This window comes from Scardinius erythrophthalmus (assembly GCF_964197995.2).
Source record: "Scardinius erythrophthalmus genome assembly, chromosome: 24".
In the NCBI taxonomy this organism is placed as follows: Eukaryota; Metazoa; Chordata; class Actinopteri; order Cypriniformes; family Leuciscidae; genus Scardinius; species Scardinius erythrophthalmus.
The window spans coordinates 9,879,456-9,904,455 of NC_138244.1; the positions used below are offsets into that span (position 1 = coordinate 9,879,456).

A 25,000-nucleotide genomic window follows, 5' to 3' on the forward strand; every position below is an offset into this window, starting at 1 on the left:
AAAATTTTTTTTTATTGTTTTATTCAGCAAAGATGTATTATATTTGATAAAAAATAACAGTAAAGACATTAACAAAAAATACTATTTTAAATAAATGTAGTTCTTTTGAACTTTCCATTCATAGCCATTCAAGATTTTCTCATAGCAAAAAGATGTCACAGATCTCTTAACTGTGTCTCAAACACTCACTAGTATGACTCCCAAAGTATTGAGGGCAATGAGCTCCTGGTTGATGATATGCGTATTGGTCTGTAGAAGGCTGGTCACTAGTCGCACCACATTAAGACGAGTATTTCCCACCGGTGGATCCAACACTCCCCATGTGGTGTTCAGGACAGTTTTCTAATGTTAGAAAACAAAAAAAAGACAAGTCTGAAAGACCGAAATTTTATATTTATTTCCCTTACTCACATTTACTGAAATGTGAGGCTAAACGGTTTCATTGAATTTGATACCATCGCAGCATATGTATGTATAACAAGCTATTCTTTGAAAGGGTAAGATTCTGCCAGGTTATATTTGTACAGGAACAAAGTCTTGTTGTCTAAAGCTTAATGTAATTAGGAATTTGGAGATTACAGTCTAAATGAGGTCAGCTGATATAATGTGCCAAAGTTGCAACACACATTCACAGTGTTTTCACACTCACCTTTGGGGGCTCGAGCAAAAGCTGGTGAAAATCTTTCAGTCTTGGTCTGACGGCATCTAGAATACTCTGATTGACAGAGAATGACGGGTGGTTCATTCCAGGGGGACAAATCTCCAGATGGCCTTCAAACCTGAAAGAGAAAACCAAGAATGATTGTCAGACATAAACTGAAAATGCAAGAAAAAAAACGCACTTGTGCTAAAATGTACTTACGCTGGTCTTCGTGTCTCAAAGAGAGTTAGGAGAATCTGGATTACACTGACTATGGCAGACTCGTTCTTCTCTTTGTCGAAGATGTTTGAAAGCAACTGCTCTACTGTCTCTTGTCTAAATAGAAAAACAAACAGTCAATTCAGTACTAGAGTTTTAGCGTGCCTGAAACTGGAGCTCAACCGTAATCCCTCCAAAAATGCCACTTTATGAAGTCAATAGAAATACATTTATTGACATGGACAAACTCACTTCTCCAAAGTGGCCAGCAGGGGGTCAGGCTCCGAGCAGCCCTGTACTTGGAACATTTGATCTCTGCTCAGCCGAATAATCTCACAGAGCGACTGGGATGCGTTTGAGTGTCTCTATGTGAAGGGAACAAACAATTACTGTTACTCAGCTATCGAGTAGGGATGGGTCATCAGGACTCAACAATAAGAGACGGTCAGGCACGCATTTCAGTTTAACTTTCCACTGGCTTCACCAAAAAAAAAAAAAAGTTATACATTTTAAATAGAATTTTTTGTTTTGTTAATATCTTTATTGGACTTTACTTACATCCTCATCTTGTGATGGTTGTACCATGTCAACCAGCCGCTGTATAACTTTCTCTTCATTTAGCCACTGCAGGAGAACAGATGAAGAGGAAACTGTGAGGTGGTATTATGATGACAGTGAGTGGATTAAATGAGTAATCCATGATGAATTCCCTGCTGTATTCAAATGAAAAATATCCAGATCTACAAAACAAAATACTGTGCATGCACAAAACCAAACCGCTTTACCTCAATAAAACAGAGACGTAGCATCATAGAAACCTTAATATACAATCATATAGGTATGATAACTCACATTTAATACATCTTGTCTAAGCTGCTGTGGCTCAATGCAGGTGAGCATCCTGAGCAGGAGGTCCATAATGGCAGAGGTCCCTATGTGTTTGATCATCAGATCCACAAAGTCTTCCCTCTTCCTGAGGAACTCCACGATCTAGAGGTAGAAAGGAGATTTAGTTCACCTTCATGCCTCCATATCTCCTGAACACAAACCAGTACGTCTGATCACGTACCTGCTCTGGTTTTCTCCCAATAAGGATGCTCAGGACCTTGCTGAAAAAACTGGCCAGCAGTGGATTGAGGGGAGGCTCATTCTGTAGGAAGCTGTAGAGTTTCATCAGTAAACTTTCATCTTCACCCAGCCTGTCATTGATCTGGCCAACGTCTGAGGTCAGGAGTTCACAGGATATGTTGGGATACCTTTCCATGAAAGAGACATGCAATTAAACATCTAAATAATGAGTCAAATACCCCTTAATTTAATGTACCCTAAAACTAGACATCCAACATAGGTCAAACAGTCTTTTTTAGCACGAATGTATGAGCAAGCATCAAACATATTCGTACTTATATTTGATCTTCTCCTCCACATCATCGTTGGGCTCCTGGGTGATGTAGCCCACGAGATCCTCCATGCACGGTGGCCTCACCAGGAAGTCCACAAGCTTGTGGTTCTGAGCCTTGCACTCCTGTAGGACATCCTCCTCATCCATTACCTCTGTCAGCGTAACGTCATCTTTCTCCAGGAGCGTGTCGATGTGGGACGTCGTATGCAGATCAAACTTCCAAAACATGGTGCTGCTGAGGAATAAATAAATAGGAGGGGGTGGTTTTCAGATGCAAGAACTGAAAACATAGTTTTTTATTTGCATTGTGACTGTGAAGATGCTACATTTAAAAGGTGACTAATTATGAAAAGGCTTACCTGAGTGTAGCAGAGACCAGAGAGTAAAAACTCTGATTAAAAATAAAATAATGCTTGTGCTCTTTGGGACTTCTGGCCCATTACAGGCACCACAGGCGGTAGAAACTGGACAGACCCTCAAGTAAAGGATACATGCAGCAGAAACGTCCTCTGCCACAGCAAAAGCACTCAACACACACCTGCAACAGAGAACAGACAGGATTGAGAGTGTTACATCTAACATACCTTAGCCATCAGTAAAAAAAACAGTGAAATTCATCTCTCCTCTAACCCAAACAAATCAAAGATTAGTCATTTCTATAAAGAGACTTGCCTGATTTTGATCACCCTCGCTTGTCATTATTAGTCACAGCATTAAAAACAAATATATCTCAAAAAACACATGCTGTTAACAACAAGAAACACTTTTCCAGTTTGTCAGGTTCTCAAAAAGAATTTAAGTCTAGTTCTATCAATATGATTCAATACAGAAACAATGCACCAGTTTACACTGACAAAACAAAAGGTAGTTTTGTTTGAGGGGAAAAATAAGCAAAAATTAAAAGAAAACCAAACTAGTTCCTTGTTATGACATTGACAACCTAGCAACACAACAAAAACAGTTGCACTAATACCAGACTAACTACTCTGATCAGTCTTTATCACTACCTCAATGAGCACATGACTTTGTGGTTTCATTTTCCTTTCAGTTAGTTTTTATTTCAAATAAGGCACAGATGATGGAATATCTCAAATAAGAGATTCAATTATATCGGGTTAAATCCAAATATGACCATTTGACAGCTCTGGCATCAAATTATTATAAATGAAGAGACCAACAAGCAGCTATGCATTATTAAGGGTACCCAACTGTTTTTCCAGTCTACAAGGTGGATGGACACACACCACTGAGGTGAAAGGTTACAATACTGGCAAGCAGCCATCTGGACTTTCATGAATGGTTAAGAGGAAGGAAAGCTTATTAATAGACTAAGGGAGTTGAGCTAGGCTCACTCGAAAGAGCTTTGACATTGGCCTCCATCCATTCTCAAGCAAACATGCTTTCCGTCAATTTACAGACTTTCAAAAACATCCCAAACAACCCAAAATTCTTCCTAAAACTCCTTCAAAAAGAGCTATTGCTATAAAAGTTCATGTGATATCAATTTCACAAATAAAATAACAAGCGTTAAAACATTTCACTGGACTGTGACATTAACTTGAAGTTTGCTATAGAATTCAAAAGTCTGTGACCGGATTAATAAAGAGAACTTAATTTCCTATAACAACCCTGATTTACTTTTAAATCTGTATTTAAATGTATTGTTGTTCAAGCCTAAGCAGTTATAGACAAACTCAAATGATATAGGCATAAATTATCGCTGCTATTGCACAAACAACATCCATGGGTGAAGCAGTTTGGGGGGTTGTGCTCACATATTCTCATTAATTAAAAAATGACAATTAATAGCCTATTGATACTTAGTTACTGGGTATATCAACAAATACTATTCACACAAAATGAAATGGCAAACACTACTGTTCAAAAGTTTCAGGTCAGTACACCTGTTTTAAGAAACTTTTGTTCAGCAAGCCAAGGAAGCAATAAATTGATCAAAGTGACAGACTTTTACATTATATAAAGTTCTTTCAAATAAATTTAATATTTCCCATTCATCAAAGAATCCTGCACAGCTATTAAACACAAATATTTAATATAAAAATATATTTTTTATATTTCTTGAGCACTAAATGATTTCTGAAGGATCCTGTGACACTGAAGACAGAAATTCAGCTTTACCATTACAGGAATAAATTACATTTTAAAATTGATTAATAATATATTGTAAATTTTGTGCAAATAAATGCAGCCTTGGTGAGCATAAGAGGCTTGTTTCAAAAAATGTAAATGTTAATAAAAATTAAAAAAAGGAATACTAACAATACCATCAATCAAAGTGACAGATCATGATTATCAGCAGCACTTCCTCTAATTCTTAACTCAGTCAACAGTGACGGGCGAGCTTTAAATTGTGTAGCGACGAGCCAAATAGACCATCTATAATTATATGCGTGCATTAAAAAACACAGACACCACAGGTTTTTCTCTGTAGCCTAGACTGCCTGAAGCATGTATATTAATAAAACTATGCATAAAGCTGACATCCGAAACATAAAATACTTTTGGTCAATAAACTTCTATGACTGGATATAAGTAGAATTACCTTTTCTACATAACTAGAATTAGGCACATTTCTTTTTCATCTTTAAAGTCTGAAAATTTCACATGCACTGGCGTAAAAGTCTCAATTTAACGCAAACATATCTTGGTCGTCAAGAACATCTATTCTAGACACTTGCTTTGATATGAATGTCATCTATTTATATCACCTTATGCCAAAAGACCATTTCTACTAAACTGTGATTTACTAGTCTCTACCTTCATTACAAAGCTAGATGTGATCTTTTAAGACATTGACACTCGGTACAAATCTTTCCAGGTTCACTTTATCTAGTGCAAAAGGTTGAAGAACAACATACTACACTAGATGTTATATACCTGTACAATTCAGCTTGAGCAACTCTGAGCTGAAGAAAGTCCTCGTGACTCCCTCTCAGGGGCTATAAAAAGTGTTGCCAAACCTCTCCAGCATCCCAGAGGCCACAACAACACCACAAGTCCTCCGGTTGCACTCAGAATCGAGCCTGCAAAGATGATCTGCCTGAGTGAACTATAAAAATGGCCTGCCTTGTCAAACCAACTAGATTGTCTTTTACAAGAGTGAGCGATCTGCTCATGCTAACAGTCTTGTATGTGCTTTCATATAAAATCACATCACACAAGATAAGAAATAAACAGCTGGAAGATTTTAGCAGTGTTTATAAGGATGTGGGAAAATAAATGCAAACACAAAGATCTGAGATTAGTACTACATATAGTAACTTAACCAACTCCAAAGAGCTTGAAGACAGTTTAAAATCTACAGTGAAATAAGATTATTATAGAAAAGAATTACATTTTAAACCCAATGTCTTACCCTTTAATTAATATAACTAAAGTCCTTGAATGATCCTTATGGAACACATTTATAACTTTTTTTTAAATATGAAAACAAAAACAGTACCTACAACACTCGATTTGTTGTGTCTCCAAAATATAATCTTAAAAAGAGCATGTGCAGACGGGATTTCTGTTGGTGTTTTGGTGATGTCTCAAAACCCAGTGAACTGCCTACCTAGACAGCATTTTTGGGCACCACAAGCCCGTTCGAACATTACAATAGAATCTTCACAAGCACTCATATTGCCCCAAAATGTTGTCTATGCGGACAATTCACAAATATGTTGATACACAGGCTTTGTGTCTCACTTTCTGAAGTTTTTCGGTATGTCGGGCCCCGGCATTAGCCGACACTGAGCTTCCGCCAGCGAAATGTTAAGATTTGACACTTTTATAGAGCCTGGGTTAGTTTAAATACGCCGTTAGCCATATTATATGTAAAACATAATTTAGTTAAATTAGAGAAATACTGGAAATATAAAGCATTTTGACTCGACAAAACAGAGAAGTGGCAGCTGGCTAATGCTAAGCTACCAGAGACACACACAACACAAATACGTACCGATTAAGAAAGCGGAATATTGCCAAAGCCCGGCATGAAGACGGGCGAACCTTTGGATAAAACGGTCACCGGAATAAAAAAAGAAAAAACAAGTCGAGGTATGAGAAAATGAGGTGTTTATAACAGATTGTGACAGGCGCGAAAAGAGAGACCATCAGAGTTCACTTTTCAAGATGGCGGCGTTATCAACTTCAACAGCCCCAACCCCCACCTAAGGTAGAGGAGCTGTCAATCAAAATCCACTGCTGCGCGCTGATTGGCTACAGTGGACGCCAATTAAAGCTGGTCGTATTTGTAATCTCGGACCGTGTGAGGTAAATCTTCAATTTAGAAACGTCATGTAAACAAGGATAATCTTTAAAACACCATCCACTTTGTTGGAAATATAAAAAGTGTTATAACCATATCTTTTAGAAGCATTATTTAAGTGAAACTAAATAATTAAACACACCCACATTACCTAGGGCCAATAGTATTTTAGGTCGATTTAAAATCGCTCGTCTGATTGGATCACGAGAATGCCAATCAAGTGCCGATTTCAAAACTAAAGTACGGCGATATCAGAACGCACATATTGCTTTATCTTACCTTCTTTGTGAGAGCTTGTCCCTTGAACTGAGTTCTTAAATTTCATCATATCCAAAATATAAAGCCGACGGGTTTGTAGTTTCTTCACAATGTTACACAGAACACCTCGTTCACAGTGTCGCTTTCTGCCTTAACCTGGCCTTAACCGGCTCGTTACTTGCAACGCCCTAGCAACAATAAGACGTCACGGTGATTGACATGCAGATGGTCCAATCAGCTACGAGTGCGTGAAACACATATTACTGAATGGAGCAGCCAGATTGGACTTATTTGCATTATTTCAAAGGGCTGATCACATAAAACAGGAGTTTAATTCACACCAACCCATATAGTATAAAATAAGCGTGTTTTTAAGATATAGTTCACTCAAAAACAAACAAACAAACGCATGAATAGTGAATGATTATTTCCAGGTGAACTTAACTTTCCCTTTAAGAGAACCTGATCTATCTTTCTTTTGTTTTTATGTATTTTTTATGTGTCTATTTCTTGCGCCCTTTGATAAAATATGGGTCAAAAGGTCAGGGCCCCATTTTTATGCTCTATAGCCTGTCCATAGTGCAGACAGGCAATTACGGGTTTAGTGTAGCATGGCAAATAGGATCTGACGTATTGACCCTTATGTTAAATGTGAGGCATAAATCTACAGCATCAGGCTGTGGAACTGATCTGTTACTTACAGCTGATGACGGCTGTATTTCAAACATGCAAGATCTATTTTCTGTTGCATGTTCCATAATCATAACAAAATCTGCAATGGATTCATTGTGTAGAGTAAAAGCAGCCATATTTAATGTGTTTCACATGTGTCAAATTAACCCTATGATTCCACCGTGTTTCTGATTACGGACTGCCATGGGCTGACGTGGGTTTCTGTGATAAAAACCATGAATTTACTGAAGTGGTTTACTCTGTAAAAAATCAAACATGTGCATATGATTGTCTAACAAAATCCTGCCTCTACTAATCAAAGATCATGTCATGAACGTTGTGTAAAATGAATGTTAAGGGCTTTTGGGGCTGTGAGAAAGATGTTTCTCATGCCATCTTTCATCAGACAGAGGCAGTTATCACGATTGCACAGTTTGGTCTGGTATTTTGTTCTCTTCATATATCTTCTGAATGAACTGTCTGCTCTCAGATGAACAACACTCAAAGGAATGAAACTTGAAGCTCTGCACAAGAATTGCCTGTTCATGAGAGAATGATAATCTTGGGGACAATTCTATAAATGGGGTTATTAATCATAGATTAGTTTGCATGGTGCTTATACATATTGGGCTCCAATCGGTGTTATTTTATTTCAGTTTGTTGCCAAGGCACAAAAATTCCACATTCATTTTCTACATTTTTTTTTTTTTTCATTATTATTATTTTTTTTACTTAATGGAATTTAACACATTTTAATAGTTTTAGTTGCCAAAAATTGAACCAGACCTAAAGAAAGTAGTTTGCTGTACCTGATTGCTGACTAATAATAATAAAAAAAATGAAATAAATAAAACTAATATATATATATATATAGGCAAAACGTGGCCTGCTACACAATTTTGTCTTTAAATGTATAATCAGGAGATCCAGGATGCCGTGGGTTCTTTCCCTCCTGACATGTATAAACGTGTTCTCATGTGCCTTTTTTTCCAAGGCGTGTTTTTGACTCCTTTTGACTACATGGATCATAAACAAAGACAGACAGATGGGTACATGGAGGGGTGTCGACATCTCCCCACCCCCTTCAGCCCAGTCAGGAGCCTGACAACATGTGTTCACTTCAGTCAAGTGCTGAAGACAATCCTTTAAGATGAAAAATGAGAAAGGGGAATGGACGTGTAGTTCCCTACTGCTGTAAAGTAGCATTGGGCCTCATTTTTATAGCCCTTGTGAAGCGACATTTGTAATACATTCATAAACTGATGGAAACATTTATTAAAAAATAATAATGATGTAAGGGCAAATGTCTTTCAAGAGAGTGGTACTATTACAGGTAATATCCCCCCACCCCCCAATATATATATATATATATATGTGTACAAATTTCTGTATAACGGGGTAAATAGGCTTCATATATATATATAAATATATATATGAATAAGACTATTGTCTAAAGACTAAAAACTAAAGAAAATATATTTAAGACTTTCCAATAAGATATTAATATAAATATGAGAGGGGAGGAGGGCCATCCCAACCTCATTTGTATTTGTTGTTGTTTTTACCCACATGAGGGCAGCAGAAGACAAAATGGCTGAAATCCTGAACCACTGGCAATGATCAAACACAGATTTATTTTATTACCGTAACACGCAATTCCACTACAGCAATGTCACATTCAACAATAACATTTCATAAAGCTCTGTTTGGAATGATTTAAGTGTTTCTGCATACTTGGTCATGTTTGTTGGTTTACCACTGGACTGAGACACACCGTGCTCAATTCAATTAACATTTGCCTTATTGAAGCCTTGGGCTCTTTGTTCACTGTAAATCTAAGGGATTTTTTTGCCTTTCGGATCACTTAGAGAAATAAAAGCACATCTGCCTTTAACAAGCCGCATGATTTGAGGCATTTTTTACGCACAGCTGAATAAGCAGGTTATATGTTACTTTACATATATGTAAATATGAGTTCATGCACTGTAAAAAGTTATATGATCAATAAGTTATGACAACATATGTTGTTACACTGCTTGCTCATCAAAATAAGTTAAGCAATAATTTTTAACTTTTTTTGTTATACAAGATTCTACTTTTTTTTTCTTTTTTTTTAAAGTCAAATGACTCAAACATCCAAGTTGATTGTACTTAAAAATTTAAGGTAGCAACTTTTTTTTTATTACAGCTTATGAGACATAATACTGCATTAACAATCACCATGTTAAATAAGACAATATTGCATTTCTTAAAATAGAACCTTTATTATATATAAAAATGCTTTTGATACAAAAATTGTCACAAGTGTGCATTATATGAGGCATTTTTGTACACAAAACAAAGACATTGGTGGTGCACCGATGAGCAAAAAGCTCTTCGAGAGTGGATGGTACGATATAGACAGATTCAGTCAAAGCGCTGACCTGCCAAAGTGGTATAAAAATCCTAATAATCTCCATTCAGTCACATTCACGATGAATAGTGTTACCTTGAGGGCAATTTAATGAGATCCATAACTCTGGAAAATAATTTGCATCACCTGTTAAACTGGTCTTTGCTGAGTTTTCTAGATTGACTATTTCCTTTCATCTAATATTTGCCTTAAAAGACATTGCTATATGTCTTTTTGTATGGCTATCTGTAAAAGCAACTATGTAATCAGTCTGTGAAACTCAATCTTGTAGTTTTTTCTAGATCTAGAATCCTAGTTATGCACATGTCATTTCATGTAAGTGCTCAATTTGGCAAAGAGAAAAAAGTACATTTTAAACACACATACATGGCATTTCAATGTGTGCTACAAGATGTTTTAACCTAAAAAAACATGATCTCCATCGAATTAGCATTATAAAGAGGGAAATACAGTTTGATTCTTCAACTTTACCATAAAAAGGGGGGAACAAAATCGGAAAATTGCATGTCATGAATTAAAAAAAGCAGTTTGTTACCATAATATTACAGTAAAATTAACCACATATCCTTGTTCAAATCATAGCTTAGTTTTACTGTTGTATTATTATTATTATTATTACTACTATAATTATTATTTTTTAGTTTTTTACTAAACACCTACAATGAGTTCAGTCCATGAGATCTGATAAATCCATGTAGCTCACTACAAAGCAGGTGACTTTCCGCTTCTTTAAAGGAATAGTTCACTAAAATATGAACATTTTGTCATCATTTACTCACACTCATGCTGTCCCAAACCCTTACGACTTTCCTTCTTTTGTAGAAAACAAAATGAGATGTTTATCAGAATGTCCAAGCTGCTCTTTTTCATATAATGAAAATGAATGGTGACCACGGCTGCCAAGAAAGATAGTTAATAATTACTTATCTTAATTACTATCGTTTGGTATGATGCTTTTACGGTACTTTTTGGTCCCCATCCACTTTCAAGAGCAGCTTGGACATTCTGCTAAACATCGTCTTTAATGTTTCACGGGGGAAAATATGTCACACAGGTTTGGAATGACAAGATTTTTAGTTGAACTATCCCTTTAAGACAAGACTTTTAAACAAGACTCCTTCAAAGCAATGGCATTTCACATGTATGTTTTTCTATAAGAGATTAATAACAATTTTACAATGGTCTATGGTCAGTTCTCATTATATAAACAAAACATTTTAGCTGGCTGTTTTCATTTGTCATTATTTACAGTAAAAGATTTATGTACAATAGCAGCAAACACACTTTTGGTAAACAGGACAAACCAAACATATGCTTGGAATAGTATCATATTCACATAGAACATAATTAAAACAACACCTCATTGCCATTACGAAAAACATTAATTATTTACTTAATTACACATATGTACAACTCCTCTGCAGCGGATGATTTTGGTGTTATATCGACGATTTGGTTCGCAATTAAACTTCTTTATAATTGGTATTATGAAAAAAAGATGGTTAAATCATAACCATCCTGAAACAGTGACACGGTTGCATTTCAGTTCATATTCTTACATATTGAAGAACTTGTAGTGAATGGGGGGGGGGGATAAAAACAATGTCATGATATAATTAACTCGTGCAAGCCTCGTCCTGTCACGACCGCTGTTCACGTAACTCTGGGTGAAAATATCCGGAAAACGTTTCCTGTTCCTTCCAAAAAGCTGAAATGTTTCTTGAACAAAGCGTGTGGAAAATTAAATAAAATCTTTGTTTCTTCTTTAACTATTTAAAACTATGTACAGAGCGTGGCGGTTTGCCGGGTGTCATGAGGAGTCTGTGCAGGGCGAGGGGGGCGGGGGGCACAGGTGGAAGTAGCTGCGCTCGGTGGAGGGCGAGGGAGGACAGCTCTCCTCCGCTGACATGTACTGGCTGCGGGGCGTGGGGGGCGGGGGGTAGGGGTCAGAGTCTGAATTGAGGTCCATGTAGTACTTATTGCTTTTCCAGCGGCTGGTGGTGTAGTCACTGTCACACACGTCTGTGCTGCAGGGGGTGGTGGGGGGCGCGACCCCTCGCATCAAATATGGCCTGTCAAGGGGAAAGATTCACAGATCAGTCACTGGAGGAGACGTTTGAGCTATGTGTCCATCAGCAGAGTCATCTATTCAGCCATCCATTTATCTATCCATTTATCTATCCATCTATCTATCCATCCATCCATCCATCCATTCACTCATCTATCCATCCATCTACACATCTAATCATCCATGTACTCATCTAATCATCCATGTACTCATCTAATCATCCATGTACTCATCTAATCATCCATCCACTCATCCATCCATCCACTCATCCATCCATCCACTCATCCATCCATCCACTCATCCATCCATCCATCTAGGATCTCTGTACTAAATCCCACCTGTAAGACCTGGTTGTGGAAGGGCTGTTGGACGAATAGAAGACTTCTGCGTTGTAAAGTGAGCGATCTGTTGCTGGTGATGGAGGAGGGTTGAGCATCTACACACAGATCAGAAGAAAAAAAATCAATTATATGGCATTAACAACAATAAACCAGACAATATAAAATATATGAATGAGCATTTCATTTAAAATACAAAACCCTTTTTTCCTAGATGGAATTAAATAAATAAACACTGGTCCTTTCTTATAAACAATAAACTGATGAATATTACAGTACCTGCGGATAGAAAGCTCCTTTTGTGCTGGAAGAGCTACTGGATGAAGCTCCTGTCACATGGTTTCTGTCGTAGAGAGGCGCCCCACTGCTGCTGCTGCCCATGAGACTCACTGAGCTCATCATGGACTTCCCACAGGAAATACCTGTGCCACAGCGAGACAGACTCATCACCCACAAGACTCATCACAGGCAGAGAAACCATTCACCTTAAGAGACCGCAGCATCTACCAAACAGCAGACCTTTACCTGTAAAAGTGCCGTGCTGTGAATTTGTGGGTGCGATGAAGTTGAGGGGCACGTGAGGGGTCCCGCTGATGTACTCGTGGGGGAAGCCTCCGTTGGGGCCCTTGTAATGGCGACACACGACTCTCTGACACACAAAACACATGCCTCCCATCACAAAGACAGAGAGGATGATGCCGATGACGGGGCCGATGGTGCTGGTGTGACGCGGGAGGTCGTTGGGGGGCGGAGGGAAATCTGCGAATAAGCCAAACGGATGTTTTCGTCTTGCAGGCATCGTTTCAATCACCAAGTTATGCATGCATGTCAAACACCATATGCTTTTTTTGGTATGATATGGTCAACATACCACAGAAAAGCTCATCAGATTTGTCTGTGCAGTCTGCGAAGGAGTCACACTGCTGTTTCTTTAGGATACACTGGTTGTTACCACAACGGAACTGATTAGGCATACAAATGGCTGATGGGGGAAAGAAGGGAGAGGACAGATCAGAGACTGGCAATTAAAACAGCTTCAGTGTATAAATAAAAAAAGAGGCAGCATAAATGTATGAATGGAACAAATCAGTGTTTCCTATAGGAATTTGCAACAAAAGTCAAACTCTTTCTTTAACTATACATTGTCATATGACCAAGACAGTTATTTGAGTTTTTTTAAACACTATCCCCCGGTTTCACAGACAAGGCTTAAGCCTAGTTCCTGACTAAAATGCATGTTTGAGCTGTTTTAACTGAAAGCAGCTTGCAGCGACATACCTTAAAATATGTCAGTGCCATTGTTTTGTCTCTAAATGCATAATGTTTTTCTAAGGCACATTTATAAAAGCAACTTAAATGTCCTAATTGAACAAAGGCCTAATCCTGGCTTAATCTATGAAACCAGGCCTATAACGTTTTTCAACCCAAAATCGAGTTGGACATTAAAAAAATGCTGTTCATTAAATGACTCAAGTGACTCATTTGAGCCTCTCCAGTGATGATTCAGTGATTTGTCTGATTGACTGGTGAGTTGTTTCAGAATAATTGTACTGATTCACACAGCAAACTATTGATTCATATGAGCTGATTTCATTTAAAAGTATGAAAGTAATTCAAAAGGCAAGTTAAATTGTATTTGCACATCCTTTTGAAAAGGAGAGCTGCTTGTCTTGCTCTTTTGCTGCGGAAAAGTTGAACGTACTTTCGCAATCCAGTTCATCAGAGCCATCTGCGCAGTCTGGCTCTCCGTTGCAGCGCAGCTGAGAGTCCACGCACTGGCCTTTGTCGCACTGGAACTGGAGTTCGGAGCAGATGGGGCAGTTCATCTCGTCGCTGTGGTCTGCGCACTCGGCGATGCCGTCGCAGCGCCACGCCATGGGGATGCAGTCGATCTCGCCAGTAGCACAGGTGAACTGCTCGCTAGAGCATGTGGGAGGCTCTGATGGAGGTTGTGAGTAATAATGTGATTAGCACAGATACATAAAAACCAGTTAGTGCATTTTTGGTTTCATGCCACAGATATGTGTGTGTGTGTGTGTATATATATATATATATATATATATATATATATATATATATATATATATATATATATGTATGTATGTATGTATGTATGTATGTATGTATGTATGTATGTATGTATGTATGTATGTATGTATGTATGTATGTATGTATGTATGTATGTATGTATGTATGTATGTATGTATGTATGTATGTATGTATGTATGTATGTATGTATGTATGTATGTATGTATGTATGTATGTATGTATGTATGTATGTATGTATGTATGTATGTATATATATATATATATATATATATATATATATATATATATATATATATATATATATATATATATATATATATATATATATGTGTGTCTAATGTACCTCCGCAGTTGAGTAGATTTTGAAGCAGCACCAGGTGCATGGGACAAGAGCAACGTGGCGTCCCGTCGCCCTTAGCGATGCAGATGTGGGAGCAGCCTCCGTTATCACGGGAACAAGGGTGGGATGCTGTTAAGGAGATTAAAGGACAAATTATACTCTTTAATAATAGGAACTCTGAAGCCATGTGGACATTAACTACATAATTATACAGATTTTTGCCAACATATGATTTTTGCAGCTCAAACAAGGTGAAATGCAAGTTAAAACAATTACTTACACACACGTCTTTTGCTGGAATATGTGCGCATATATATATATATATATATGATAAACACTTTAATATTAATATTAATACAGCATTCTTAAATAATTCATATTTTAATTATATAAATATTAAATATATATATATATATATATATATATATATATATATATATATATATATATATATATATATATATATATATATATATATATATATATATATACATATACACACATACATATACACACACATACACAAGTAATTATAATATAATAATATGCTAGGTACATTCCTTTTAATTAGTCCTTCTTAAATGTAATTCATATTTTCAAAATATCTTAATTGTTATATATATATGTTAGTAAGTAAATAATATGCAAAATTTTATTCTTTAAATGTATAATATCTTTATATTTGTATACAATAGCAGATCATTAAATTAAATTGGTAAATAACTTGACATCTTATATTCTGTATTTATACACCATAAATCATTATATTATACTATTTTATGCACACAGCTCACAAGGTTTTGGAACAGAACTAATGATTTAGCCTTAAAGAAATGTAAGAAACTGTGAATTTACCAAACTCCTCTGGTTCCATGTACTCCACCGCATGGATGCTGGTCAGGTACTGGAGTCGCCCCTGAATGCGGGTCCTCTTCTCTCCGGTCAGCTTGTCCACGCGCTCGATCATCTGCTGCTGTTTGTCGATCCAGTACAGGTGATCGCCCAGCACTGTCAGACCGACAGGCTGAAGGATGTTGGAGTCCTGAAGAACGATCCGATTGGCCCCTGGAAAGCAAACAAAGAGATCCGCGGAGTCATAATTCAGGTTTTTCCCTGTCGCGCTATAAATCATATCTATTCGGCCTTTGTGTTGGTCATTTGGCTGCAGAGGGATTCTGTTGCGCAAGGAGATTAGCCATGGCTTAAGGTGTGATCATTTGTCTCATGCTAACATCAAACATCAGATCTCAGCATCTGGAGAGACTTTGCTTACTGGCAGCTCATTGGAAATAAGTAAGAGAAATCAGACAAGTCAGTGATTTTCGGTGACGAACGCACTTAAATAACCTCAGAAGAATGAACTATGTTACAGTCCATCAAATTCTTCATTAGAGTTTTGTCAATGTATAGACCATGTTTAGACAACACAGACTATACTGTTTTGATTAGTTTAGACTAGGTGGTATTGAACATATACAGCATAAATCTAGATTGAACCTGGCCTGTGCTCTCTGTCTGTATTTGTTTGGTTTCCATAGCTGTCATTTGACATGTTTAGAGGATCAAATCTGATTGGAGAGGTCAGAAAGTTGTCCTTATTTCACATGGTGTTCCAGAATACTTCAGAACTGATCGCAATCAATTTGCCCGCGGGCAATGCAATGCAAGACAGGAAACAAAAACATTCTGAGCCTGAGATTCAGTGACATGGTTACGTAGTAAGGGAAAAGACATACTCTTTCTGGCAAAGCTCTGACATCAAAATAAATGACTAACGTTGAGTTGTATGGGAACATTTCGTTTTTTCAAGTCTTAAATCATGACATTTGGTACAATATTACAACCAAGACCATCATTTTTTTTTTTATAATTGTACAAAACTCAACTTTCACTCAAATGCTGATAATTAGGCACAATAAATTGTTATTTTAGTATTATTATCTATTAATTTTTATTTATTTTGAATTGGCTTTTATTTTATTTTTATATCCATGTTTATTTTTTCCCTTTTTTATTGTTCAAAAATATTTAGCCATTTATATATTACCTATATTTAGTTCAGTTTTAGTTTAATTAAATTTAAGTACTTAACCTTAAACTTTTTTTATGCGATTTGATTTCAGCTTTATTTTTATATTTTAATAGTTCTAGTTTTAGTTACCAATAACAACACTGATTGTTACAACAGTTTATTGGCTGATTTTATTTGACATTTACGACATTTACAGTAATTAGCTTATAAAAAAAAAATATTCTGATAAAGTAGTGTAGATATTTTAATATTGGGCATAACATAAAATAATTAATGGCTTATCACTATTGGCCAGATTTGTTAAATCAGTGCTTCCCTACTTACATATATAAAAATTAATATAATTGTTTTAAATAAATATAAATATATATATATATATACATACATACATACATACATACATACATACATACATACATACATACATACATACATACATACATACATACATACATACATACATACATACATACATACATACATACATACATAATATGTATGTATGTATGTATGTATGTATGTATGTATGTATGTATGTATATATATATATATATATATATATATACATATATATACATATATATATATATATATATATATATATATATATATATATATATATATATATATATATATATATATTTTTTTTTTTTTTTTTTTTTTAGAATTGTATTAGATAACTGTTCAAAATTCAGTTTGACATAAAAATTAGTATTTGAAATGCAAGCCAAAATGTAAATGTATTTACCAGACAGGTCACTGCTCTCAATCCGTTTCAGGTCTGCATCCACCCAGAACAGCTTGCCCAGCTTGTTGTCCAAAGCCAGTGCCACGGGGCGGATCAAACCAGTCGTGAACAGGGATTCACGCTCCGTCCCATCCAAAGACGCACCTTCGATTTTAGCCGAACGATCTTGGACAGTAGTGAAATACATGTAGCTGTGGAAAAAAAAAAGTTTGGAAGTTACATACCATTTTCCAAATAAAGTTAAATGTAGTAAAGGCAAAGTGATTTTAATTGGATTCTATAAACAACATCTTTCAAGATGTTTCAATCTAATAAAAGTGTGTAGTAATTTATGTTATTGCATTAAATAACCAACATATGATCTGTAGGCTTGGATAAACGCTCATTTGTTGAACAGAAAGAACAACTTTGATAGGGCCATGTTGTTTTAACTGTGTGGGAGAATTATATATCTTCTAGGGATGTCCCGATCCGATCACGTGATTGGAAATCGGGCCCGATCACATGGTTTCAGACTCGATCGGAATCGGACGTTACCTCCCGATCAGGACTCGGATATATATACATATTCTCATTCTTTTTTAACACATCTATAGTTATGCGGTGGCACAGAGTTACGCCGGTTTCACACTGCACGTGTTAGCAGAGCGTAAGCAGCGCAGGAGCGGTGCGTATGGTGAGCAGGAGCAGGACACGCACGTTTTGCTTTCACACTAGCGCGTTTGTCACGCGCGACTGAACCGCGGGTTGTGTACAGATCTCTATAATGGATAAGTTGGCATTGCTTTATTTCGTTTTCAAATACATTTAAGAGAAAAGACTTGTCAAGAATCTTATTTTATTAAGAATTTCATTTATATAACTTTTGGTTCATCTTTGTTTTTATTGTTCTGGCAACAAGTTTGTTTTTGGACATTTGTTTTCTTTTTAAATTGCTGTTGGTCATTTGATCGACTGTTTAAAACACAATAGATATCATCAATGCACTTTTTGGATAAAACTGCGGTGTATTTTGGCCATGATCAATGCATTGTCACTTTAATTCAGCGTAAGCGGCGCAGCAAAAATAGACTCGGCCCCGATAGACCCGAAATAATTTATGTTATTTATTACTTGATTGTTCAAGCTACCTCACAGAAGTGCTCTGTTTGTTTACAGAGTTGTTGAATGTTAAAATAAGGTGAATTAAATAAAAAATAAGGAACATCCTGGATCTGTTTTTCGCTCTTCTTTATTCTTTTTGTATGTATTATAGAAGTATCGGATCGGGACTCGGTATCGGTAGATACTCAAAATAAAATGACTCGGACTCGAGGGCAAAAAAACCTGATCGGGACATCCCTAATATCTTCACACATCACAAAAGCCCTTTAGCCCTAATGTTATGTCTAGACTAATTTGTGATAACTCTCAAAGGTGCGTTTGCTCCTTTGTTTTCAGTTGCTGTCTGAGAAACACAATTTGCATCTGTTAGCAATTTGGTTCAGCTTAAAAAAAAACTGAACAGCAATATCGATATCGACGCCAATTCTGTGTCTGAGTGTCATTAAAAATGAGAAAATAGCACAGCTTAAAAAAACACTTACTTCTGGGAAAAGTTTGGGGGCGATATACATTTTATTTGATACTTTTCCAATGCTAAGAAGGGGACAGAAGAAATGAATAAACCCCAACATTGGTTTGGCTGATGGATCTGAAGATGCCTTCTCTGAGTCAGAGTACTGTGGAGTGTAATGCTCTCACTAAACATCTGCCAAAGCCTGACTTCAGTGTGGGGAATGTAGCATATCACATATTACATTTCCCACCTGCATGTTAAACAAAACCTTATGCTAACATCTTTGAAGATGTTTTGATCCTGAACGATCTGAAAAACTAGGTAAACCAATGCTTCATTCATTTTACGACATTGAGTCGTCATCTGATCTGGTTTTGACAGCATTTTGGATCCAGATCCACCGATTAGCGAAACATTTCTTTAATCTGTGCTTTTAACACCAAGTTCATTATCAATTATATGAAACACAAAACAAACCATAACAGGCCAGTGTTAGCGTTAGCTGAAATAAAAATATAAATTAGATTAAAAATTTGTTTAATTATATATTATTTAACTATATATTAACTTATAACTTACCAAACTTTAATGTGCTTTGGCTGTTCGTTTACATGACAACTGCATTTTGGGGGCCTGAAAACGGGTTTCAAAGTGCAAGTTTTTCCGTTTTTAGTATATCGTTGTCATGTAAACGTACACTTAAAAATAAATGAAAACTAAATAGAAAAATATATTTTTTTAAAAACGTTAAAAAAAATGACAAAAGCACATAAAATGACTAAACCGTGAACTAAAATGTAAACACTAACAGGCATGACAAAACTCTTATTCTATTCAGACATCTACAATTTAGGGGATAAAATGTGCAACTAAATATAAGTGCAACAGTGAAAACACAAGCTTGATCTCAGACACACAAACAAACATTACATGCTCGTTTTTGTGCCATAATGTTTCTATCCTGCCACTATTATGGGAGAAGTCCCCTACACCCCACCAAGATGAGGTTGAGACATAAATAGAAAACCCACTGATGACGGTCACACTAACAATGGGACACACACAATTACAGTGCATGCAGCCAACGCCTGTGCTTGGTCGAGCCGCTAGCGCACGCCGCAGCACGAGGACCACAGAGGGCCATCTGTTCCACATATTTGGCTATTGGAGAGGCCTGGATGGAATCAAGAGTTTTCCGACAATACGAGCGCAATGGCGAAGTGCGCCGTCATTAGGGTATCCAGTTCTATGCTGTAATTTCAAGTCCGCCGGCCATATATCAATAAACAATTGATAAGGTGTTGTTATGTTAATGAAAAGGAGCCAAACCAAAGCTGAAAAACAAAATCTGGCCCTGAGGTTTTGGACTGGATGAGCAATTAAATTGAATGCAGGTTGTAATAATCCTGCCCTATACTTTATTCTGCTAATTAATAATCGTACCCTTTCTCAGCGTTCACCACAATAGCACGAGGCTTGTCCACATCATCCTTCAGGACCTCTCCGATAACGTCGCCGTCCATGCGATGGATGTTGATGGTGTTGGTGCTCTCGCAGGTCCAGTAGACGGTGCGACTGTAGGAGTCCAGACTCAGGTCATGAGGCTGCTTCGGGTGAAGACTGGCTGGGGTCATCACCGTGGACGTCTGATAAATCAGATGACATCATTTTAAAATTAGGGCCGTCAACATACGGTATGCCGATTAATTTAATTGATCACAAATCAGTATGCTAAAAAAGAGTCGAAAAATTAAGATAATACAAAAGTGGATCAGATATTAAGAAATGGTTTTAAATTATAATAATAATAATAATACTAATGAATATATTATAACTAATATTATTAATAATTAAATCGTATTTAAAAATGATACATTTTTTAATTATCTTCATTTTGGGACAGTGATGATGATGATGATAATAATGATAATAATAATAATATAATAAATAATTTTTTTATTTTATTTTTAGAATAATTTTTAAACTAAATGTTTTAATGGAAAAACATTTAAATAATATATTAAATAATAAATATTTGTTGCAATCAGAGCAGTTCAGGTGAGTATTATAATCAAGTTACATCAACGTTCTTTGATTGAACTGTCACCTGAGTGCCATCATCCCGGGCCCTGCGGATGTTTTGTCGGCCATCCACCCAGTAGACCAGGCGTTCCAAAGGGTCAAAACTGATGGCACGCAAATTCTTCATAACGTGGATTGGTAGAATCATGTCTGGACTCTGTTCTCCCAGTACCATTCGACTGATGGAGCTCTTCTGGCTGAAGAGCAGGAAGCTAGAGGGCGCTGTTGAGCAAAACAACAGGGAGGCGAGAATAAGGAATGAAACCTAAGTTATAAGAGCACAGGTCAACAAATGGACAATTCAAAGCCAGCTCCATTCCACTGATCAGAAGGTGAAGGTCAGCTAAACGCAATCATACTAACTAAACGCAATCAGCCTTTCCCTCCAGGCAATGAAAGGATGAAGAAACAAGAGGGACTTAAAAAAGTAGAAACACATTAGCATTGCCAAGACCTCTGCACTCTTGGCCAAATGCTCTCACCGGGCTCCCTGGCGTGCTTGTTTAATCCAAGTTCAGTCATTTTTAAGCTTATAAGGAATTAAATGCATATGACTGAGTTTTGCATGGCTGGGAGCCATTGTTTTCTAATGCCATTTCAATCTGCCAACTGCATCTTAAAACCCATGACTCACTTTAATGTCAAGTAAAACCTAGTGAACTTTATGGCTGAGAGACCAGATTACTTAAGCCCTGATGGCTGCTAAAATATCAAAACATATCAAAACAGTGCATTTTAATCAGGGTTCAACAATAAGGACAATATTATTAAATAATAATCAGTAGTACTAGTAGTATACATAAACATTTTATGAATAACAATGATATAAAGTAACAATTTGTAGTTGTATACATAAAACATTCTATAAATAATAAATTATTATTATTTAATATCCTTATTGTTGAACCCTGATTAAAATGCACTGATTGGATTTTATGCAATAATATTTATATTAGTTATAAAATATTGAATAATAAATAATTATTACTATTAAAGGACAATTATATACTAGCGTTATAAGCTAATCTATTTTTAGAGATAAAACTCTTTACATTCGATTTTCATGAAAACGCATCCCAGGGAACGATCGACTCGGTAACCATGTGTTAATTACCCCTGGGTTCATTTTTCACCGGAATTGTCCTTTAATAATAATACATTTAGCAAAAATATTGGCAAGGCAAAAAAAAAAAAAACTTAATTACCTGGCCAAATTGTTGAGTGCAAAAATAATTAGAAGCCAAAGGAGGAACAATGATACAAATCAAGCGACAATGAACACTTGATATGTCTCCTTTAAAAAACTCACAGCTGCAGTTGCGTCCGTTTGCCTCCAGGGTGTAGTGGGAAGCGCAGCGGCACTGGGCTCCAGAGGGGGATGCTAGGCAGAGGTGGGCGCACTGGCCGTTGTTCTGCGAGCACTCGTTGGCACCATCTTGTCTAGAGGAGTGGAAAACCAGGATGTCCATGACATACTCCAGGTGCCCCTGCACCACGGTTCGGTTCAAGCCACTGCGCTTGTCCGCTCGCTCAATACTGCGCAGGTTCCAGTCGGTCCAGTAGATGTAGTCGCGATACTGGGTCAAGCCAAAAGGATGAGGAAGATCGTCGGCCACTATCTCCCTCTGCAAACCTGAGGACAATGCTTTTATAGTTTAATAAAGGAGGTAGGATGGTGTAATACGGTCTATGATTCAAGAGGCATTTATGGTTTTCAAAAGCTATGATTTGTCACCTTTCATGTTTGTAGACTCAATCATGCAGGTGTCCAGGTCTGTCCAGTAGAGCCGCTGGTCGATGTAGTCAATCGTAAGCCCGTTGGCTCGGCCCACTTTGTCTACTAAAGTCACGATGTTACTACCGTCCATGTGAGCACGGGCTATCCTGGGTCGACCTCCCCATTCAGTCCAGTACATGTACCTGCAAACCCCAAATCATTTACTTGACTGCATATCTGACAAAACTAGAATAAACTTTATCAGCCATCACACTGACGAATTTGATTTATTTTGATCTACTGTCCCTGGGCAGGTTGATATTAACAAGAAAACACATTCTATAAATCAAAAATATTACATATACTAAATATTACATATTACTAAATATAAAATAATAAATATATAAATAAAGCTATTCATTTATTAGTCATAAATATAATTATAAAATAAATAACTAACAAATAATTATAAAATAAAAATGTTACTAAATTACTCATATTTATTTATATGTAATAATAATAATAATATCAATATTTATTAATTCATTTATATATATTAATTCATTTATGAAAATACAATGAATGAATGAATGATGAATGAATGTTTAATAAGGCTACAGCAAATAAAACTAAATATAAAATACAAAAATAATATGAGCACTATTAATTTATTAGTAATTTTTATTTGCTATATAATTAATATAGTTAAATATATTTATTTAACATTTAAACATTAATACAAATGATTAAATATTAATTAATTTGATTAAATATCATTATTAGATAATGAAGTTATTAATGTTTATTTATACATAATATTATTTTTTTTTACTTATTTAATATATAAATGTTTAATCTAGCAACAGACACTAAACATACTAAACATAAATATAACATTTAAAAATAAATAGGCTACATAATAAATAAATAATATATACTATTAATTTGTTAGTAATTTTATTAGCTATATAATCATGAACTATATTTATTAACCATACCTTAATTAATAAACATTAACTTTAATAAACATACATTTATTATTTTAATAATTTATTTTAAAACTTTAAATTAAATTAACTTTAAAATTATAAATTAATAAACAATAAAATGAATTTTATTTATTAAACAACTAAATAGATAAATATTGAATCTAACAAAAGCAAATAAACAGAAAAGGAATAGCAGGGCTAATCTGCCTACGTCAAACAACACAAATGTTACTTTCCCCCCAATGGGTAAGTAAGCAGTGAAACGCACACGAGACCAATCCCTCAACCCACTCATTACACCACTGGGCTAAGAGTCAACTGAGTCAACACCTCTCTGTGTTAAGGTAAGAAGAGACAATGCTGAAGAATGTGTCGGCTAATAGAGGCAGTCGTGCCTCAGAAGCCACAGGAATGCCTGCTGGGCACTGGAAGACATGACTTCATTCCTCTGAGCCACACGCAGGGGCTGCGGCATGTTGGCACTTGTCTTCTGCCACACATACAACTTGATGCCCTGAGGAAGCACTGTAATACCAATAAGCGTGTCTGTGTTTGAGTATGAGAGTTAAATCAGATATTTAAGTAGTGGTAATTATCGATTAGCATACTTCCAGAGGGCTAAAAAAATGTAGGAAGCCTATGGTTAACCATCACAGACGGATGGGTGAACATTGTGTATGCAGCGCAGTGAATGTGCAGGATGGCAGACACTAGGTTGAAAGAAGTACTAGGCAATGAATTTAAAGGGCACAATTGTAGCCACAATAGTCCGAGTCAGAGCAGGACAGACTTTAAAGCCAGTGATCTTACCCATTGGCAGGGTCCAGAGCAAGAGAACGAGGGTTATCCAGGTCTTTGCAGACCAGCACTTGTCGGTACTGGCCGTCCAGACGGGCCACTTCAATTCGGTTGGTGCCGGTATCCGCCCAGTAGAGGTTTCGACCCATCCAGTCCACAGCCATTCCCTCAGGATAGTCCAGGCCAAACTCAATGACTGGTTCAACCAAACTGCCATTCATGAAGGCTCTGCTGATAGTCTGAAGAAGAAAAGTGACTAAAAGTGACTAAATACTAATGCTAAAAGCATTAATAACAGCCAATTCCTTATAAAACACAATGTTTTCAATTTCCACTCTATTGATTAGTGAGGTTTATGCTAGATTAGATGCATCTTCTATCAACAACCATATTCTATCATAACCATT

The 25,000-nt window shown here is 36.3% G+C and overlaps 2 protein-coding genes across 19 annotated transcripts in view; both read right to left on the minus strand.

Annotated features, from left to right (window-relative positions):
• ppp6r3 (protein phosphatase 6, regulatory subunit 3) overlaps positions 1-7,021 on the minus strand; it is a 17,162-nt gene extending 10,141 nt beyond the window's left edge. For 3 of the 17 annotated variants that reach the window (XM_081356749.1, XM_081356745.1, XM_081356756.1), the window contains exons 1-10: positions 6,223-6,473; positions 2,621-2,799; positions 2,263-2,493; positions 1,929-2,115; positions 1,712-1,849; positions 1,418-1,483; positions 1,112-1,224; positions 863-976; positions 650-779; positions 190-342 (exon numbers count right to left, since the gene is read on the minus strand). In XM_081356749.1, the coding sequence (XP_081212875.1) occupies positions 190-342; positions 650-779; positions 863-976; positions 1,112-1,224; positions 1,418-1,483; positions 1,712-1,849; positions 1,929-2,115; positions 2,263-2,489 (1,128 nt within the window). In that variant the 5' untranslated portion in view covers positions 2,490-2,493; positions 2,621-2,799; positions 6,223-6,473. Of the gene's footprint in view, positions 1-189; positions 343-649; positions 780-862; positions 977-1,111; positions 1,225-1,417; positions 1,484-1,711; positions 1,850-1,928; positions 2,116-2,262; positions 2,497-2,620; positions 2,800-5,159; positions 5,306-6,222; positions 6,622-6,810 lie in introns of those variants that run through there. The other 14 variants (XM_081356752.1, XM_081356751.1, XM_081356758.1 and 11 more) reach the window with 11 other exon arrangements.
• Positions 7,022-9,714: 2,693 nt separating this feature from the next.
• lrp5 (low density lipoprotein receptor-related protein 5) overlaps positions 9,715-25,000 on the minus strand; it is a 65,002-nt gene continuing 49,716 nt past the window's right edge. Inside the window, exons 11-25 of one of the 2 annotated variants that reach the window (XR_014029422.1) lie at positions 24,606-24,832; positions 22,825-23,009; positions 22,399-22,722; positions 21,115-21,311; positions 20,451-20,653; positions 17,450-17,640; positions 15,525-15,734; positions 14,673-14,798; positions 13,983-14,219; positions 13,152-13,262; positions 12,806-13,039; positions 12,560-12,702; positions 12,281-12,378; positions 10,908-11,946; positions 9,715-10,730 (exon numbers count right to left, since the gene is read on the minus strand). Coding sequence is in view for 1 of the 2 variants with exons in the window: in XM_081356572.1 (XP_081212698.1) it covers positions 11,685-11,946; positions 12,281-12,378; positions 12,560-12,702; positions 12,806-13,039; positions 13,152-13,262; positions 13,983-14,219; positions 14,673-14,798; positions 15,525-15,734; positions 17,450-17,640; positions 20,451-20,653; positions 21,115-21,311; positions 22,399-22,722; positions 22,825-23,009; positions 24,606-24,832 (2,748 nt within the window). In the remaining variant the exon portion in view is untranslated. Of the gene's footprint in view, positions 11,947-12,280; positions 12,379-12,559; positions 12,703-12,805; positions 13,040-13,151; positions 13,263-13,982; positions 14,220-14,672; positions 14,799-15,524; positions 15,735-17,449; positions 17,641-20,450; positions 20,654-21,114; positions 21,312-22,398; positions 22,723-22,824; positions 23,010-24,605; positions 24,833-25,000 lie in introns of both variants that reach the window. The other variant, XM_081356572.1, reaches the window with a different exon arrangement.